General features: G+C 46.9%; 1 protein-coding gene across 8 annotated transcripts in view; it reads left to right on the top strand.

Moving 5' to 3' along the window:
• CEP112 (centrosomal protein 112) overlaps window positions 1-20,321 on the top strand; it is a 447,202-nt gene that overhangs the window by 13,923 nt on the left and 412,958 nt on the right. For all 8 annotated transcript variants that reach the window (XM_068264055.1, XM_068264054.1, XM_068264058.1 and 5 more), the window contains exons 2-4: window positions 3,244-3,349; window positions 7,525-7,715; window positions 8,987-9,150. In XM_068264055.1, the coding sequence (XP_068120156.1) occupies window positions 3,244-3,349; window positions 7,525-7,715; window positions 8,987-9,150 (461 nt within the window). The remainder of the gene's footprint in view (window positions 1-3,243; window positions 3,350-7,524; window positions 7,716-8,986; window positions 9,151-20,321) is intronic.

Here is a 20,321-nt window from a genome sequence, read left to right as displayed (position 1 = left end):
GGCAGGTTAGGGGCTGATTGTTGGGTGGCAGTGACAGGGGGTGATTGATGGGTGATAGGTGATTGGCAGGTGATTGACAGGTGATCAGTGGGTTATTACAGGGAAGGCCAGATGTAATTAATGCACTGGCGAATTTATAAGGGGGGGGGGGGGGGTCTGAGGGCAATCTGAGCGTGTGGGCGGGTGATTGGGTGCCCGCAAGGGGCAGATTAGGGTCTGATCTGATAGGTAACAGTGACGGTTGGTGATAGGGGGTGATTGATGGGTGATTGATGGGTAATTAGTGGGTGTTTAGAGAAGATAACAGATGTAAACAATACATTTGGGAGGTAATCTGACGGCGGGTTTGCGGGCGATCTAATGGTGTGGGTGGGTGATCAGATTGCCCGCAAGGGGCAGGTTAGGGGCTGATTGATGGGTGGCAGTGACAGGTGGTGACAGGGGGTGATTGATGGGTGATAGGTGATTGGCAGGTGATTGACAGGTGATCAGTGGGTTATAACAGGGAAGAACAGATGTAATTAATGCACTGGTGAATTGATAAGGGGGGGTCAGAGGGCAATCTGAGCGTATGGGCGGGTGATTGGGTGCCCGCAAGGGGCAGATTAGGGTCTGATCTGATAGGTAAAAGTGACAGGTGGTGATAGGGGGTGATTGATGGGTAATTAGTGGGTGTTTAGAGGAGAGAATAGATGTAAACAATGGATTTGGGAGGTGATCTGATGTCGGATCTGCGGGCGATCTATTGGTGTGGGGGGGTGATCAGATTGCCCGCAAGGGGCAGGTTAGGGGCTGATTGATGGGTGGCAGTGACGGGGTGATGGACGGGTGATGGACGGGTGATGGACGGGTGATGGACGGGTGATGGACGGGTGATGGACAGGTGATCAGGGGGGATAGATGCATACAGTACATGGGGGGGGGGTCTGGGGAGAATCTGAGGGGTGGGGGGGTGATCAGGAGGGAGCGGGGGGCAGGGGGGGGATAAAAAAAAATAGCGTTGACAGATAGTGACAGGGAGTGATTGATGGGTGATTAGGGGGGTGATTGGGTGCAAACAGGGGTCTGGGGGGTGGGCGGGGGGGGGTCTGATGGGTGCTGTGGGCGATCTGGGGCAGGGGGGGGGGGAGAAAATCTGTGTGCTTGGTGCAGACTAGGGTGGCTGCAGCCTGCCCTGGTGGTCCCTCGGACATTGGGACCACCAGGGCAGGAGGCAGCCTGTATAATACACTTTGTAAACATTACAAAGTGTATTATACACTTTGTATGCGGCGATCGTCGGGTTAACATCCCGCCGGCGCTTCCGTATGGCCGGCGGGATGTTGCGGCGGGTGAGCGGCGCCAGGCGGAGGCGGAGGATCGCGTCACGGATGATCATGACGCGATCATACAAGGACCGCCGCCAATTGTCAATACGGCGGTCCTTGCGGCGTCCACTTCCCGGCCGCCAATTGTATATACGGCGGTCGGGAAGTGGTTAAGCCTTGGCCTCTGAGCAAACATGCAGATCAGGTGCTCTGACTGAAGTCAGACTGGATTAGCTGCATGCCTGTTTCAGGTCTGTGATTCAGCCACTACTGCAGCCACAGAGATCAGCAGGACTGCCAGGCAACTGGTATTGTTTAAAAGGAAACATCCATATCCCTCTCAGTCAAGGTTCTCTTTAAAATCCAGTAAGGATTGGCTTGGGGACAACTGTGACTTGGCCAAATGCCAGACCTGAACCCAATCAAACACCCTGGAGAGACCTGAAAATATCTCTCCACCAGCATATACTTGATAAAGGCACCCTATGAAAAAGGCGCATAAATAGCTGGTAGTAGATTATTGATAAGTTTATGATTATGTACTGCATTTATAATGTGCCAACATATTACACAGCACTGGACAATAAACACATGGAATAATACAAAGGATGACAGATGTAACAAGGTTATACAGCATAGGACAAAGCTATACAGGGCAAACAGGGTACAAAATATCTGATCATGTGATTTTGGCTTGGTGCCTAGTGCACTATACATTACCTGGCCGCATCTGCCTCTTGTCCGCCGCTGGCTCTGGCCTCCTCTGTCCATACGCGCACCTCACATGGTTACCAGAGTAACGTGGGCGTGCGTGACATCACTCATGCCCCCACATGTACGTCGCCAACCACGTGGGGCTCGTGTATGGAAGGAGGACAGCTCCCGGAGCCAGCGGCGGGCGCAATCAGGTAATATGTAGTGCACTGGGCATGTGGGAAGCACATTGACCATTAGGGGGACAGCGTTTGGGGGGTTTGTCGCTAATCCGGATAAGACTCGCCGCGCACCCGACATCTTGAACTCGATGGACGTATGTCTTTTTTCAACCAAAATAACTATGTAACTATATCTTGCAGCATGTCCCACCGATTAATGCGCCCAATTTGGGCTCGAATTTGGTCGCATCATTGATCAGGAATGCACTTGGCGGCACCGATTTACATTTGATTATAATAATCGAATTGGGTGGTTGAGCAGCTGCCAAGTCCCCTGATGTATGGCCACCTTAAAGAGACTCTGTAACAAAATGTTAAGCCTTATTTCTTCTATGCTATAAGTTCCTATGCCTGTTCTAATGTGCTCTGGCTTACTGCAGCCTTTCCTACTTGCACTGTCTCTGTAATAAATCTTATCTCCTTTCCTCTGTCGTCTCTGTTGGGCTCAGGCTGAAATGTGTGGAATGTGCAGCACTGCTTGTCATTGGCAGAAGCTTTACACACCCTCTCCAAGCTCTGCATGAGTCACACAGTAAGCTAGTTCTCAGCCTATGATACTGTGGTTAGAAGCCAGTCTTTTGTTTGTAAACACTGCCTAAAACTGTTAATTACAAGCCAGGATTGCAGCAGGGAGTGGCAGAAACAGCACAGAGGGGCCCAGGAGAAAATAAGGAATAGAATGGTATGCTTTTTATTGTAAGATTATTAGAGTACAGATTATTTTTGGATAGGACAGTAGGTAAAGGGAAGCAGTGTATGAGATGCTTGAAATGGTAGTCAGTGGCCAAAGTAGTATGCTTGCCAGAAAAGGGTGAGTTTTCAGATTGCGCCTAAAAAGGGTAAGTGTGGGTAATGGTCCCTTTTTGAGGGTCACTCTTTAGTCTTGTATAGCTGCATGCGTCATGAGCCAGAAAACACGCCCATACAGTCTATTGCTGTTTTGTCTTTTGCACAAGGCACTGGTCACAAAACATTTTGGTATTTTGTCTGTCTTCCTCCAGGGGACGATGACCAATCAGGAGGCGGCCTGGGAGGGGCTGGATGCCGAGTTTGACCACTACCTGGTGGATATGAAGCCATTTGTCCTGAGGCTGCCTCAGAGGCTTGGTAAGACAATCTGGTGAATTCTGCGCTGTCACTACTCCCTTCAGGATTGGGCTCCTGATACCAGGGAAGGAATGGGATGAGTGCAGCATTATGACTACCCAGCATGCACCATGGGTTATCACCTATACATAAAACAAAGCCAGGAGGCTCCAGCTGTATTTATTTCATATTAATATAGTGCTGTGATCTTCTGCAGCGCTTCATAGAGTAAATAGTCTTGTCACTTAACTTTCCCTCAGAGAGGCAAGCAATTTACTCCCTACCACCTCAATATGTCCATCCTCATTTAGGGCTAATTTAGGGGTAGACCATTCTAAAAAAAATGGGTTTATTTATGAACAGTTTATTTATTCCTTATTCACAGTATCTTCAAAGGTTGCGGACAATGTTCAGAGTTTCAATTCACATAATAAGACTGCCTGACACGTGTTTCACGGCCAAAAGCCGCTTTTTCAGAGGCACACTGTATACAAGCGTCAACAATGGACCAAGGCAAGTATACCTGCAATCTGTATTCTATAGAAAAACTGTGTTCAGCGGCGATTCCATGCTGTGTTCAGCGGCGATTCCATGCTGTGTTCAGCGACGATTCCATGCTGTGTTCAGCGACGATTCCATGCTGTGTTCAGCGACGATTCCATGCTGTGTTCAGCGGCGATTCCATGCTGTGTTCAGCGGCGATTCCATGCTGTGTTCAGCGGCGATTCCATGCTGTGTTCAGCGGCGATTCCATGCTGTGTTCAGCGGCGATTCCATGCTGTGTTCAGCGACCATTCCATGCTGTGTTCAGCGACGATTCCATGCTGTGTTCAGCGGCGATTCCATGCTGTGTTCAGCGGCGATTCCATGCTGTGTTCAGCGGCGATTCCATGCTGTGTTCAGCGGCGATTCCATGCTGTGTTCAGCGACCATTCCATGCTGTGTTCAGCGACGATTCCATGCTGTGTTCAGCGACGATTCCATGCTGTGTTCAGCGGCGATTCCATGCTGTGTTCAGCGGCGATTCCATGCTGTGTTCAGCGACGATTCCATGCTGTGTTCAGCGACGATTCCATGCTGTGTTCAGCGACGATTCCATGCTGTGTTCAGCGACGATTCCATGCTGTGTTCAGCGACGATTCCATGCTGTGTTCAGCGGCGATTCCATGCTGTGTTCAGCGGCGATTCCATGCTGTGTTCAGCGGCGATTCCATGCTGTGTTCAGCGACGATTCCATGCTGTGTTCAGCGACGATTCCATGCTGTGTTCAGCGACGATTCCATGCTGTGTACAGGGGCGATTCCATGCTGTGTTCAGCGACGATTCCATGCTGTGTTCAGCGACGATTCCATGCTGTGTTCAGCGACGATTCCATGCTGTGTTCAGCGACGATTCCATGCTGTGTTCAGCGACGATTCCATGCTGTGTTCAGCGGCGATTCCATGCTGTGTTCAGCGGCGATTCCATGCTGTGTTCAGCGACGATTCCATGCTGTGTTCAGCGACGATTCCATGCTGTGTTCAGCGACGATTCCATGCTGTGTTCAGCGACGATTCCATGCTGTGTTCAGCGGCGATTCCATGCTGTGTTCAGCGGCGATTCCATGCTGTGTTCAGCGGCGATTCCATGCTGTGTTCAGCGGCGATTCCATGCTGTGTTCAGCGGCGATTCCATGCTGTGTTCAGCGGCGATTCCATGCTGTGTTCAGCGGCGATTCCATGCTGTGTTCAGCGGCGATTCCATGCTGTGTTCAGCGGCGATTCCATGCTGTGTTCAGCGGCGATTCCATGCTGTGTTCAGCGGCGATTCCATGCTGTGTTCAGCGGCGATTCCATGCTGTGTTCAGCGGCGATTCCATGCTGTGTTCAGCGGCGATTCCATGCTGTGTTCAGCGACGATTCCATGCTGTGTTCAGCGACGATTCCATGCTGTGTTCAGCGACGATTCCATGCTGTGTTCAGCGACGATTCCATGCTGTGTTCAGCGACGATTCCATGCTGTGTACAGGGGCGATTCCATGCTGTGTTCAGCGACGATTCCATGCTGTGTACAGGGGCGATTCCATGCTGTGTTCAGCGACGATTCCATGCTGTGTTCAGCGACGATTCCATGCTGTGTTCAGCGACGATTCCATGCAGTGTTCAGCGACGATTCCATGCTGTGTACAGGGGCGATTCCATGCTGTGTTCAGCGACGATTCCATGCTGTGTTCAGCGACGATTCCATGCTGTGTTCAGCGGCGATTCCATGCTGTGTTCAGCGGCGATTCCATGCTGTGTTCAGCGACGATTCCATGCTGTGTTCAGCGACGATTCCATGCTGTGTTCAGCGACGATTCCATGCTGTGTTCAGCGACGATTCCATGCTGTGTTCAGCGACGATTCCATGCTGTGTTCAGCGACGATTCCATGCTGTGTTCAGCGACGATTCCATGCTGTGTTCAGCGACGATTCCATGCTGTGTTCAGCGACGATTCCATGCTGTGTTCAGCGGCGATTCCATGCTGTGTTCAGCGGCGATTCCATGCTTGCAGTCCATGTAAGCATGGAATCGTCGCTGAACACAGTTTCTCTATAGAATACAGATTGCAGTTATACTTGCCTTGGTCCATTGTTGACGCTTCTATACAGTGTGCCTCTAAGGAAGCGGCTTTTGGCCGTGAAACACGTGTCAGGCAGTCATATTATGTGAATTGAAACTCTGAACTTGTATCCATTCGCTTTGTCTGCAACCTTTTGAAGATACTGTGAATGAAGAATAAATAGAGAAACTGTTCATAAAAAAACAAACAAACATTTTTTTTGAGAATTGTCTTGCCTGTAGCTTGTAGGGGTGGAACAGAACTACTTATTTTTTATTGCGCAAAAGGTGGATCAGTGCAACACCAGGCCGCCTCCGAATGGCCTCCATCAGAGATGCGCTGAGCCCCCCCAGGAACTACAAACACACCTTGACCCAAACAGAAGCTCTGCATATACACCAAAAGCATGGCTGTTAAGTGGGAGCAGCTGACCAAAAACGAATTACATTAGTACATAGCAAGGAAATGAGCAGCGCTACTTAAAAACAGACTAGTGCCTACCTGCAAAAGAGTGCAAGCCCCTCTTGTGGGGTCGAATACACACCGAGCATACACATGACCTGTCTACCACTAGAGGAGGATGTTGGTTTCCATTAACAGCTTGCATGCAACCTATTAAGTACTCGTCCCTCCCACTGCGAAGAAGTCAATCCTCCATGGGAGGGGCCTAACACTAACTAAATCCTAACCTATGTATATGCATAGCCTGGGTGCGGCTAATCAAATAAAATTGTAAATTGAAAATTGCGCAAAAGGTGGATCAGCGCAACACCAGGCCGCCTCCGAATGGCCTCCATCAGAGATGCGCTGAGCCCCCCCAGGAACTACAAACGCACCTTGAACCCAAACAGAAGCTCTGCATATACACCAAAAGCATGGCTGTTAAGTGGGAGCAGCTGACTAAAAACGAATTACATTAGCAAGGATAGCATAGCAAGGAAATTTACGATTTTATTTGATTAGCCGCACCCAGGCTATGCATATACATAGGTTAGGATTTAGTGTTAGGCCCCTCCCATGGAGGATTGACTTCTTCGCAGTGGGAGGGACGAGTACTTAATAGGTTGCATGCAAGCTGTTAATGGAAACCAACATCCTCCTCTAGTGGTAGACAGGTCATGTGTATGCTCGGTGTGTATTCGACCCCACAAGTGGGGCTTGCACTCTTTAGCAGGTAGGCACTAGTCTGTTTTTAAGTAGCGCTGCTCATTTCCTTGCTATGTACTTATATTTATTGTGACTGTAGTAATTTAGGGGGAAGCCAAGTAACTTATCTGTGTATAGAAGGGGTGTGGGAGGAAATTGGAGTGTCCAGAGGAAACCCACATAAAACACAAACTCCATGTAGACAGTGTACTGGCCCAGATTTGAACCAGAGACCCAGCGCTTCAAGGCAAGAGTGCTATTCTCTGACTCTTTCTGGCTGGAGGAATCTTGTCCGTCACCTCAAGAAGGAGTCTAGTGTTTCAGGCGTGGAGGAGGGAAGGGGCGATGGAGAGGTCTGATTAGGCAATCCTGATCATTGTTTCACTTGGATGCAGCATATCTATGTTTGGTGTCTACCTGATGAGTAATGTAGGAGGAGTAATGATTGTTTGTGCTTCCTGCCCCACAGAACGTCAGCGCTGCGCTCTGTGGATAAAGAAGCTGTGTGACCCCTCGGGGGCGGGGTCAGGAGTTACCGGCAGGAAGAACAGAAACCTGTATGCCAAGCTCCTCCTCCACATGCTGAGACGGGGTGTGCTGGAGGGTCCCTTCACCAGCAAGCCAGAGGAGGGAACCCTGAAGACACTGCCCACGTATATGGTGCGTGTATTGCTGAAATGCTGTCGTGTTGCAAGTCCTGTGTAGGGCGCTACTCTCTGAAGCTGTATACAAGATACTTGATTGGGTTAAAATCACTTTAACAGGATAATTGTACCGGTAAAGAATGATGCTGAATCTATCCCAAATCACTCCATGAATACTAATGCATTGAAGTGTATCACTCTGTGTGTACCCGCTGGGGAGGTCTGGCTGCCTCTTGTTTACATGTCGTGTTCGTGTATCCCATATATAGTCGTACCGTGGGGGCTCTCAGCTTCCTGTACTTATCTTCTGCTCTCCACGTTCTCCATCACTGGATTTCGAAAGCTGGACATAAACTTATCAGTCTCTGTGTTTGATTCCTCATCTGGCATTGGGCCAAGCAGGAAGTGATAAGCGCTCACTTCCTGCGTTGGGATATGTGGAAGTGCACGGTAGAGTATTGCTAAAATACGCTTCCGTGCATGAGCACCGCGACGTTGCGTCAGTAATTTAAAAAAAAAATCCCTGTGTCGCTATAGACTAACATGACTTCGGGGCTGACGCAGATCACGGCAAGTCGCTGCTGAAGACCCGCAGTAACGTAGTTCTTGACCTGGCGAAAACTGCACTTCTGTCGCGTCTTGCCGTAAAGTGGCAGTATTGCATTGCCCGGCGGTGGGGTGTGGTAAAAATACGGCACCACCCTGGTGTAAAAGGGCCCTCAGGATCTATTCTGGTACAGTCTGCTAAATGGACCGTTTTGCCTGCCAATGTGAAATAGGCCTTAGTCTGGATGTTGTGGCCACACAGGCTATCCAGTTTTGGTCTCTTGCACACTACATGCGATTCCGAATTTTTTTTTTTTTTTTTTTAATATTCCGATTAAAAAACGTACTGCATGCTGCTACGTTTTTTAAACCGAATCAAAAATCGGACATATAAAAAAATTGGAATTGCATGTAGTGTGCAAGAGGCCTGATTCTGCCTCTATTGGCCATGTAGGTTTTCTCCTTTATTGACCATGTTGGTTGTCGGCTGTACTCGGTCAATTCCACTTTAACAAAAGTTAGTTATATTGAGGAGAGGTTGATGGGTAAACTTTTCAGGCATTTGTGTGAGATAGAATTTTGAGTGGTTGTTTCTTATCAGACAAGGGGAGGTGTGGAGGATAGTTAGATGATTTGCCATTCAATCACTGGAAATACGGTACTGTCTGTGCTAGTAGCTAGCTGTAGAATAAATTGTAGAGAGCAGTGTTTGATAATGAGTCTGTTTTCTTTTTTCCACAGTCCATCTACTTTGATGAGCCCAGTTCAGTGCGGTTCCAGGGTTCTGGTGCAGGCGGGTTACCGGACTGGGTTCTGGGAGAGCTTGAGAGCAGAGAAATAGCAGCGGAGGAGTCATGGAAGGTTTCGCAGAGGGAGGAGTCGGCTTTTTCTTCCTCACCCACCCGGTAAGAGGAGACAGTTTGCAGCCATCTCTCTGTAGTGTGCCTGTAAGTGATGGCCTGCCATTACTGTGACAACACTAGTGTCATGTGGTCAACCACGGCCTAGGAAGATAGAGTTGAGCAAGGTGCTTGTTACCCACAATTATCTGTATTGTGTTGGCACCGTCTAAATCAAAAATGATTAAATACAAAAAAATCATAATGAAAACTTGAAGGTTTGGTTGTCCTGACATCTGCTTAGGTGGCTGTTGTAAATTTTGTGGAAGGCCAGGGCATGCTGGGGCTTATGGCTGTGTAAGGCAGTGCATGCTGGGGCTTATAGTCTTGGAAACAGGGCATGCTGGCAATGCTTTATTTTTCAAAATAGCATTACATGCTGCTGTTTTAGTTCTGGAAGTCCGGGCATGCTGGGACATATAGTCTTGGTAGGCAGGGAATGCTGAGACTTGTTGTTCACAATTGGAAATGATTGTGGCTGGTTTTAGTTCTGGGCATGCTGGGACATACAGTCTTGGAAGTCAGAGCATGCTGGGACTTGTAGTTCACAGCGACAAGGCATGCTGGTGTTTGTAGTTCTGGAAGGCTGGGAATGCTGGGACATATAGTCTTGGAAGTCGGGGCATGCTGGGGCTTGTAGTTCACAATTACAAGGCATGCTGGTGTTTGTAAATCTGGAAGGCTGGGAATGCTGGGACATATAGTCTTGGAAGTCAGGGCATGCTGGGTCTTGTAGTTCACATGCACAAGGCATGCTGGTGTTTGTAGTTGTGGAAGGCCGGGCATGCTGGAACATATAGTCTTGGAAGTCAAGGCATGCTGGGGATTATAGTTCACAACCGCAAGGCATGCTGGTGTTAGTAGTTCTGGAGGGCTGGGCATGCTGGGACATATAGTCTTGGAAGACAGGGCATGCTGGGTCTTGTAGTTCACAATGACAAGGCATGATGGTGTTTGTAGTTCTGGGAGGCTGGGCATGCTGGGACATATAGTCTTGGAAGTCTGGGCATGCTGGGTCTTGTAGTTCACAACAGCAAGGCATGCTGGATTTGTACCTCTGCAGCTCCTGGATTGGGTAAGGGTAGCTCCCCATTGCGCCAGTCACACACTCACAGTCTGTAACTACAAAAACTCTATCAAAGTGTGACAAAGTCTTTAAAGCCTCCCCCTCCTCCGCCAGCACTGGTATAGTTTATAATATGTGACATGTGTATGTTTTTGTAGTGAATAATTTATTGCTGCTTGGAAACGAAGTTTATCGCTGTCTCATAAATTGTTCAGCCACTTCAAGTCATCCTTTGAACAATCCCTTTGATGTTAAAAGATGCTTTTCCCCTCATCCCCCCTCCCCCCTCCCTTTTTTTTCTGATCACTCTGTAAAACGAGCCTCTATTTATCCCATTTTATGCTTTATTTGTGTGCTGCGTCTTTACATCTCTGCAAGAGACGTTTGGTGTTCGCACAATGCAGCTTCACCGAGCTGTAGAGAAGCGTCTTCAGACCAATGCTGGACCAGCAGCCGCAGCGTCCTCTTCATCCCTGCTCTGCTGGGGAGACATCTGTGCAGGAAATGCCTCTGGGGTCATTTTATAGAGGGGTCACTGGTAGGATTCATATCTGTCTACCTATAGACAGTGGCGCTGGTATGTTCTGTCCAGATTTGCCAACAATACCCGCTGATAACTTTGTACAACATTTCCTAACATGCTTTATGGAATCGGCAATCTGCCCGGCCTTCCACAGTCTTCATAGATCAGCATTGTTCTTTTAGATCTTAGATGGTGGCACAGTATCTCTTTGAGGGCATAAATGGCAGTATAGTAGCTCTTTGAAGCCATAAATGGCAGCACAGTGGCTCAGTGATTAGCACTGTTACCATACTTGGCAGCAGCTCTAGACTCCCACTTGTGAATCTTAGGACACCAGCTGCATGTTGTTTGCCTTGTATTTTGATGGGTCTCCACCAAATGCTCAATTTTCCTCCCACATGGCAAAACCATACTTCTTGCTTATTCCAGTCCTTTCACCACAAGGTCTAGTAGAGGTGTAGAGAGTCCAGCATGCTTTGCGGTTCAGTACCAAGGCTCCAACTGTGTCCCAATCTCTTCCCTGTTTTTTTCAGAGCTTCTTGCATGCTATCTAGGCATCTCCCTGTAGGCCTCCCTGTAGATCTTTCTGTACCCTTCCTTGCTTTAAACTGTTTCATAGGCCCTGTTTCAATTACAAGACACTTGTAAAGCGCTTTTCCCCTGTAGGACCCAAAGCACATAAGCTTGTCTCAGATCAGTAAATGGTTGTGGATTGTGATGTGTTACGGGGAAAAGTTATCTGGTCATAAATGCCAGGCTGAACAGGTGGCTTTTCAATTTTGATTTAAACCTGTCCAGGGTTAGAGCTGGCTGTGGCAAAGTGTTGAAAAAGGTAGGGGTAGCATGACAGAAAGCTCTGGTTCCAAAGGTTTTGTGTTGGACTGTGGGGTGGTCAAGTGATTAGATCCTGTTGAGGTTGTGGGAGGTGAGACCTTGTTGCAACAAATCCTTCAGCTAACTGGGCCCTAGGTCATGTAGAGTTTTGAATGTTGGCATGCCAAATGACCAAACCACCTCAGTTTCACCTGTTCTGATATTTTGTATATGGGGAGCCACCTTTAATTTCAACTTTACAGTCTAGTTCTGAACCTTGATTGTTGGATATTGAATCTCCATAACTTGTATCATGCTTCAGTGCCGCATTGTTATAGCCCAAGACTCGGAACTTGTGTACAGAGGCTGAGCAGAAAATAAATGCTTTAGTTTTCTCTTGTACTTCTCATTTGCAGTTGAAACCTTTGTTAACGGCATGGGACAGGCTTCCAACAGTTCCCAATTTCTCTCCCGTTTGCAGATTACCGTATTTTTCAGACTATAAGATGCTCCTGACCATTAGATGCACTTAGATTTAGAGGACATAAACCAGGGGAAAAAAATATAAATACTAAACCTGGTGTATCCGTGGTGAAGGGGCATCTTGTGGATTATGCCCCCTTTGTACCTCAAGCAGACTTGTACCTCTTGTGTCTCCCTGTGTCTCCCTTGTGTCGTCCTGTGTCCCCCATGTGTCCGCTGCTGTCCACCTTGTGTCCTCTTCTATGCCCCTTTTGTGTCCCCCTCCAGGTCGTCTTCTACTGCCTGCGCGAGCGCCACTGTCAATCACTTCCACGTGTTCTGGATTGTACTGTGCAGGCGCAGAACTACTGCGCCTGCGCAGTACACTCTGGACCACTTGGTGGAGGTGATTGACAGCGGTGCTCGCGTAAGCGCAGTAGCCTCTGCGGCGGCAAGGACGCATAGCTGCGATGTGGGACATAGTGACTGCCAGGGGCTGGAGAAAGCTCCGGGTAAGTAGAGCGCGCGGGGGGGGGGGGGGGGGGGGGGGTAGCATAGTTTGTTTGAAGATTCCTTTATCTTACTGGGCTGGCGAGGAACACTCCTTAGCCACAGGAGCACGATCAAGGAGGCGAATGGCCAGGGCCCTACATTTGCATTTGGGCCTAAATCAATGGAAATCTGCATGAGTGAAAACTGAGCACAGCGATTTCCATAGTATTCGGGGATGCCCTGGCATTTTAGAATGGTGAACAATCTGTAACATGCACCAAAACGTACAATGGGAAATGAGCCTTAAAGTTTGTTTCATATCTCTTTTCTTCTATATCTAAGGGCTTCTAGTGCAATGCCATCGTGGCCTGCTGATATCCCAAGATTTAGGGCCCTTTTCCACTAGCAATCACTAGCGTTCGCGCTAAACGATGGCGATTGCTGAATCGCAAAGTGCAGGAAACTTCCCGGCGATTGCGTTCACGATTTTGCTATGCAATGCACTGCATAGCAAAATCGCGGCAAAGATTGCTCCGCAGTGCGATCGCGTTTGAGTCAAAAACGAATCGCGGTAGTGGAAATTACCTACCGTGATTCCTATGTTAAAAAGCAAACCGTAGCGATTTCAAAATCATTAGCGGTTTGCGATTCAGCATCGCAAACGCCGCTAGTGGAAAAGGGCCCTAAGAGTCTTGTAATAGTTCCTTAAAAGCGGTTTAAAACCCTGACATAATATTCAATAAAAAACATGTTTTCCTACTTTTTATATGCCGGTTATCATAATTGCATTTGTGCATAAGTAGTATTATTCATTTAGCTATTCTAGGTTCCCAAAAGTACAGTTTTTTTGATTTGTGAGTTGACTTTGTATTTTATTAATAACTGGTTTTATTCATTATGCAGTGAAGGCAGACATGCTTTGAAGCTCTGTCTGTGTCCAGCAGCTTCTCCACAGTCAGAATGTGTCACATTCCTCACTTGATACATTTAAGTAAACACAAGATAACATTCTCTAAAGTTCGGATGTGTCCACATTTCACTACACTGAACTTTCAAGCTCTGTGTGTAACCCTTCCAATGCTGGTCTAGTAAAAAAAAATGCTGGTTGCATTTAATATGCTGTAAATAATGTTTTAGAGCAAAGATGAAATGCTGGGTTATATTCCACTTTAAGTTCCTCCATTTAAAGCGGACCCAAACCAAACATTTATTTTAATTCAAAATATTTAGTTGCACCACCACTCTGACACATAGAAAGATAAATAAACACTCCTTCAAGCCTATGAGCATTTCAGTGCATGCTTTTCACCCTTCTCTTTGCATAACTAGGGTTATACAGGTGGCAGCCATTAGCAATTCCTCCTTTGCTGGACACCTCCTACTCCATCAGTTTGCCGGATTCTGTCCCGGCAATGTGAAAGGAAGGGAGGGGTTCCTCCAATAAATGTAAAATATTTTATATTTGTCGTCATGCAGCTGAAAAAAGGCTGCTATTTATTATTAGCTTGAAGTACCAGAACTGCAAGGGAAGAAGCGTCACTCACTAAAGAGAGGACTGGTGTGCCAATGCTCCAGCGCATGTTACCAGGGCTGATTGTGGCTGAACGGCAGACCGCGGGAGGACGGCGAAGGACTCGCATGTGCTTATGGGGCTGGAGGAATCCCTGGGTAAGTATAGATTCCTTTTATTGTAACAGCTCTGGTACACTTTAAAGAGACACTGAAGCAAAAAATAAATAAATTATGATATAATGAATTGTATGTGTAGTACGGATAATTACTAAAACATTAGTAGCAAAGAAAATATTCTCATATTTTTATTTTCAGCTATATAGTGTTTTTTTTAATAACATTGCATCATTCTCTAATATTTGCAGTTTACACACTACTCAGCATTCTAAATGATTTTACAGAGCAGGCTAGCGATCTTTTGACCCGTCCTCTGCAGAGAAAAAGAACATACATTGACAGACACTTGAGATAATAAGCTTCAGAAGACAAAACTCTCTGCGACTTTGAAAGTTGTGGAGCTTAATGGCTCTTTTGCATACATAACAACTGGAGTTCCTTAAAGAGAACCCGAGGTGGGAATTACTAATACTATTGGGGCACAGAGGCTGGTTTCGCACACTAAGACCAGCCTCTGTTGCCCCATCGTGTGCCTCTATGTCCCCCCTGCTCGCCGCTATAGCCCCCGCAGTGCTGGCGACATGCAGCGTGTCGCCAGCACAATGTTTACCTTAGCGCCGCTCCCCCGCCTCCTCCGCATCGCCGCTACCCGCCCGCGTCACTTCCCTCCTATCAGCGGGAGGGAAGGGACACGGGCGGGTGCACCGATGCGGAGGAGGCGGGGGAGCGGCGCTGACAGACAGCGCTAAGGTAAACATTGTGCTGGCGACACGCTGCGTGTCGCCAGCACTGCGGGGGCTATAGCGGCGAGCAGGGGGGACATGGAGGCACACAATGGGGCAACAGAAGCTGGTCTTAGTGTGCGCAACCAGCCTCTCTGCCCCAAATGTATTAGTAATTCCCACCTCGGGTTCTCTTTAACTCTTCCTGTACTGGAAACAATATTAGACTAATGTCTGCTCCTAATGTTTTATTTCTTAGCTGTACTACACATACAAATCATTATATCATATCTCTTTTTTTTCGCTTCAGTGTCTCTTTTGAAGGACATCCAAGAGGAAAATAAACTGATAAGAAAAACAATTATATCCATCCTCCTTCTCCTAAAAATGACTGTTATAGTTATCCCACAGTTTTATTTTGTATATTTTGTATTAAAATCTAGTTTTTACTGTTTCATTGTCTCTGCTCAATAACACCTTCATTGGTATGAGTAGGAGAGCTCAAATCTATGAATTATTGACCCTTTATATCTCTTTCCTGTTCTCAGAAGCCATTTACTGACAGGAAAGTGTTTTATGGCTGTAATTACTTATGAGTGAGAACAGATAGAAATTGGCACTTACATACCTGATATTTAACTCTTTCAGGCAGAGAAAGAAAAAAAGGAACACAGCCTAGTTTTGTGTGCTAGGCACTGTACATACCCATGTCTAGCTCATCATATCTCACCATGCCACATGTCACTTCGGTTGTCCTTTAAGGGCTGTGTCTCCGACACAGGAGACCAGGGTTTGAATCTCTTTCTATTCAGTAAGCCAACACCTATTCAGTAAGGAGATCTTGGGCTAGACTCCCCAACACTGCTAATGCCTACTGAGCACACCTGAGTATCAATATTCACAATTTCCTGATGCGTATTAAGTGTGCATGTTTTTAGGATAATTGTTTTCCTTGGTTGCATAAATACATTTATGCAGTTACATTATTTATTATTATGTATTTATATAGCCGGGGCATTTTCCACAGTGTTTCACATAGTGCATCTACCAATTCATGTCACTTACCAGCTTCAGGAGCTTACAATCGCTGTTGCTAGTCTTCATTACTTCCCGTGACGTCAGTACTATGGATGGACCTGACCTCTGGTCCACCTTTGAAACAGAAGCAAGGTTCTCTGCCTTGGCCAACACATGACTAGATGTATTAACCCCCCCCCCCCCCCCCCCCCCCTGCATTCTTCCCCTCAGTGTCTGTCTGCTCTGCAAGTATTTGTGTCTGATGTATGATTTTGCTTTCCTATAATCTGTACTGTTTAGGTTAGTCCAGTAGATGGTGCTGTAATCCTGGTAATATCTGCAGTAGCAGACTGGATGTGTTTTCTCTGTGATTTCCTCATAGATTTTCTGTACCTCCCAATTCATTGTCTGTTGTACCTCAGCGGTGTCCATCTATCTATTGTATCCAAAACCTTTCTGTTCTTCTAGTACAGCCCAAACACTCCTGTGTGTCTGCTGTATCCTAACCCATTCTGTCATTTTCCTGTACCCCATCCACAAGTCCCCTCTGTCACTCATGCCAATCCCCATCTTTGTCTCTTTTCGGACCCGATCCCCTTGGCCCCTTTACTCCTATTCTTTCTGTCCCTGTACTGTACCCCCTTCCATCCTTTATCTCTATTGCACCCCAATCCCTTTTCCTATCTGCTGTATTGCAGTCTTCTCTTTTACTCTTCCCCAATATACCTCTGTCCTGTACTGGTCCTCAGTACACTGTCTATAGTATCCCGATCCCCCTATACTGTACCTCGATCCCCTCTGTTGTACCCAGGTGCTGTAATTTGAGGCCCATTGGCTGCACATTTGCTGTGTTAATGCTGCTTATAAGCATGGCAGACCTATCACACAGTGGTCACACGTGTTTCATCTGTGGTGGTCTGGCGGCACTGATAAGCCTTGGACAGCGATGCGACATATTGCAATCATAATCCCATTTCCCTGCCTGTCTAGACGGAGCAATTTTCATCTCACACAGATGTCCCATGGTAGCAACACCACCAAAATAATAATAAGTGTAGGAAGAACTGTGACATTACTGATTGCACAAGGCTGTCCTCCTGGAGAGTCACTACAAGTTCCAGATTAGATTTCCAGACAGGGGTTTCCTTTTCCACTGTAGCGATATATGACCCTGCTGTCTATTCCATTGCAGAGGTGTCACCACAAGTCTCAGCATATCCTCCCTGCAGAAAGCTTCAGGGCTCTAAAGTGTGCCAAGAAAACATCCCCCACACCATTACACCACCACCAGCAGCCTGCACAGTGGTGACAAGGCATGATGGATCCATGTTCTTATTCTGTTTACGGCACATTTTGACTCTGAAACTCATCAGACCAGGCAGCATTTTTCCAGTCTTCATCTGTCCGATTTTTGGTGAGCTTGTGCAAATTGTAGCCTCTTTTGTGGAGATGAGTGGTACCCGGTGGGGTCTTCTGCTGTTGTAGCCCATCCGCCTCAAGGCTGTGCGTGTTGTGGCTTCACAAATGCTTTGCTGCATACCTCGGTTGTAACCAGTGGTTATTTTAGTCAATGTTGCTCTTCTATCAGCTTGAATCAGTCGGCCTATTCTCCTCTGACCTCTAGCATCAACAAGGCATTTTTGCCAACTGGACTGCCACATACATGTTGTTCCCTTTTCAAACCATTCTCTGTAAACCCTAAAAAGGGTTGTGCGTGAAAATCCTAGTAACTGAGCAGATTGTGAAATACTCAGACCGGCCCGTCTGGCACCAACAACCATGCCACACTCAAAATTGCTTAAATCACCTTTCTTTCCCATTCTGACATTCAGTTTAGAGTTCAGGAGATTGTCTTGCCCAGGATCACACCCCTAAATGCATTGCAGCAACTGCCATGTTATTAGATGATTAGATAACTGCATTAATGAGAAATTGAACAGGTGTTCCTAATAATCCTTTGGGTGAGTGTATTATTTAGTCAGTGTTGCCCATTGTACCGTAAATTCTCTTCTCTCCCTGATTAACATTCTGAAATGTATCACTGGTGGTAACATCTTTCGTTCTGCCAGGTGATCTGTAAGGAATGTGTCAGAAATCCTGTGCTTACCAACTCAGTTGCGGCTGCCACCACTGGCAGCGCATCTGGGACTTCCGGTGCGGCTGGCCGCAGTGGCAGGGATAGTGTCAGCAACGTTCCTGTGGGGATCCGGCCGCATGATACTCAGACTGTAAATCAGGGTGGATGCATGCGCTGGCAACGTCGCTCCTCTTATGCCCTAAGGAAGCGTGTCAGCTGATTAGCTGACACGCAGGACTCCACCTCCGGTTCCTGATTGGCCAAGCGGCTGGGGGTGGGGTGTTCTCCTGCTTACCCGGGCTATTTAAGCGCTGTTCTGACACTTGCTCACTGTCTGCTCTAGCTACCACTTTGCAGTGAAGGCTTCAGACCTTAGTCAGTTCTGTGTGTGTGGCTTGAACCGGCAGGACCCCAGGGATTCCATACTAGCTCAGCTATTATATATTGTATTACCTGTGTATTGACTTCTGCCTGGTTTTCTGCCTACTCTCTGCCTGCCGATTTTGTACCTTGCCAATCTGATCTGTTGCCGACCTCTGCCTGTTTACTCACTTAGACGTAGCCTGCCGATTCTGTACCTCTGCCTATCTGACCAGTTGCCGATCTCGGCCTGATTACTTACTTTGTTATTGCCTGCCGATTTTGTACCTGACCAATCTGATCTGTTGCCGACTCGATTGCCTGACCATTCTATATATATCTTTATGTACTGCCTTCTACTGTCTCTGTATGTAAGACTTTACCCTTTCAGGGAAAGTCTATTTATTGTGCCCACACACACTAGCAGATCGTTACAGAATGTTCATTACTGAGAGTTCTATGCACTGAGGGAGAGATTGCTTGATTGGAAGTTGGAAAAAGCTGTTATTTCCCACAATGCAACGAGGTTCACAGACAGCAAACTGTCAAGACCATGGACATGACATCACACTGTGGGAGAGGTTTCGCCACAATATAAGCCATTCAGACCCTCCTGATGATCTATTCGAGAAAGGGTAAAGATTCTCTATGGGTAAGAGGAGGTATCAGCTACGGATTGTAATGAAAGTCAATCCTAAGTATTCAGGAGTCATCATTAAAGTGATTAAACATACAGTGAAGGGTTTAGTGATGGATGTTATATTGAAGTGACAGTGGCAGTGTCATTGCTGGTGCTGGTGAAGGTGATAGATGATGTCTATAGACATTAGATGGTAGCCAGATGTACACAGACCGATCCTGCCACTGATACTTCCTCCAATAAGCAGCCACTGTAGAGACATAGATGCTTGACTGGGTATTTCTATTCATTCTTCCCAAGAGGGGAGGGGAGAAGACCACCTGCTGGAGGGAAGTACATAGTTACCAGCCCAAAATAATTAATTTTGTTGAGTAGCTATTCATGTGAGCTCTGTTTCTTTGTCAGGTGGCTCTCATACAGACACAGTGTATATGTATGTATATGATGAAAAGAGTCCTTGTGATTTTCTGTTTAGATAGCATGGGGTGCTGATAAGGTGTGTGCAGCTGTAATACCGTAACAAACCCTGCCACCTTCCTATGGATGAGCTATGTGTCTTAAAGAGAATCTGTACTCTAAATTTTTTACAGCAAAAAGCATACCATTCTATTAATTATGTTCTCCTGGGCCCCTCTGTGCTGTTTCTGCCACTCTCTGCTGCAAACCTGGCTTGTAATTGCCAGTTTTAGGCAGTGTTTATAAACAAACTAACCAGCTTGTGATAGGCTCACATAAGCAGAGTGTGTGAGTCATACAGAGCCTGCAGGGGGCCTGGAGGGGGTGTGTATAGCTTCTACCAATCACAAGCAGCCCTGCACATTCCACACATTCAAGCCTTAGCCCGACTGTGCCGACAGAAAACAGATTAGATCATATAACAGAGATAACACAGCCACTGTGCAATTAGGAAAAGCTGCAGTAAGCCAGAGCACATCAGAACAGGCAAAGGAACTTCTAGGATAGAAGGCTGAACATTTTGTTACAGAGTCTCTTTAAAGGGAACCAGAGACGAAGCACCCTTGTGTATTTTACCATATATATCAGTAAGAACATTAGAGAAAACACTTACCATGCTCTCTGTTTCATCCTCACTGTTAAAAGTGTCTGTTATCAGCTGTGATAAGAATCCCGGACTGAGCATTCAGTCTGGCTTTGCAGGAAATGATTATAGCCGAGTCATTATAGCAGAGCCACAAGGGGGCATGCTTGGGCTTGAAAAGACACCAGAGAAGACAGACTCAGCTATAATCTTTCCGTAGCAAAGCTAGACTGAGTGCTCAGTCGGGGATTCTTATCAGATAACCGTCAGATTAAGCAGAGAAAAATGAAACAAAGAGCAGATTAGCTGTTTACTGTCATGTTCCCACTGATTTATA

This window comes from Hyperolius riggenbachi, chromosome 12 (assembly GCF_040937935.1).
Source record: "Hyperolius riggenbachi isolate aHypRig1 chromosome 12, aHypRig1.pri, whole genome shotgun sequence".
In the NCBI taxonomy this organism is placed as follows: Eukaryota; Metazoa; Chordata; class Amphibia; order Anura; family Hyperoliidae; genus Hyperolius; species Hyperolius riggenbachi.
Note: the sequence above shows the minus strand (reverse complement) of the source record. Positions and strands in the feature narration are given on the sequence as shown.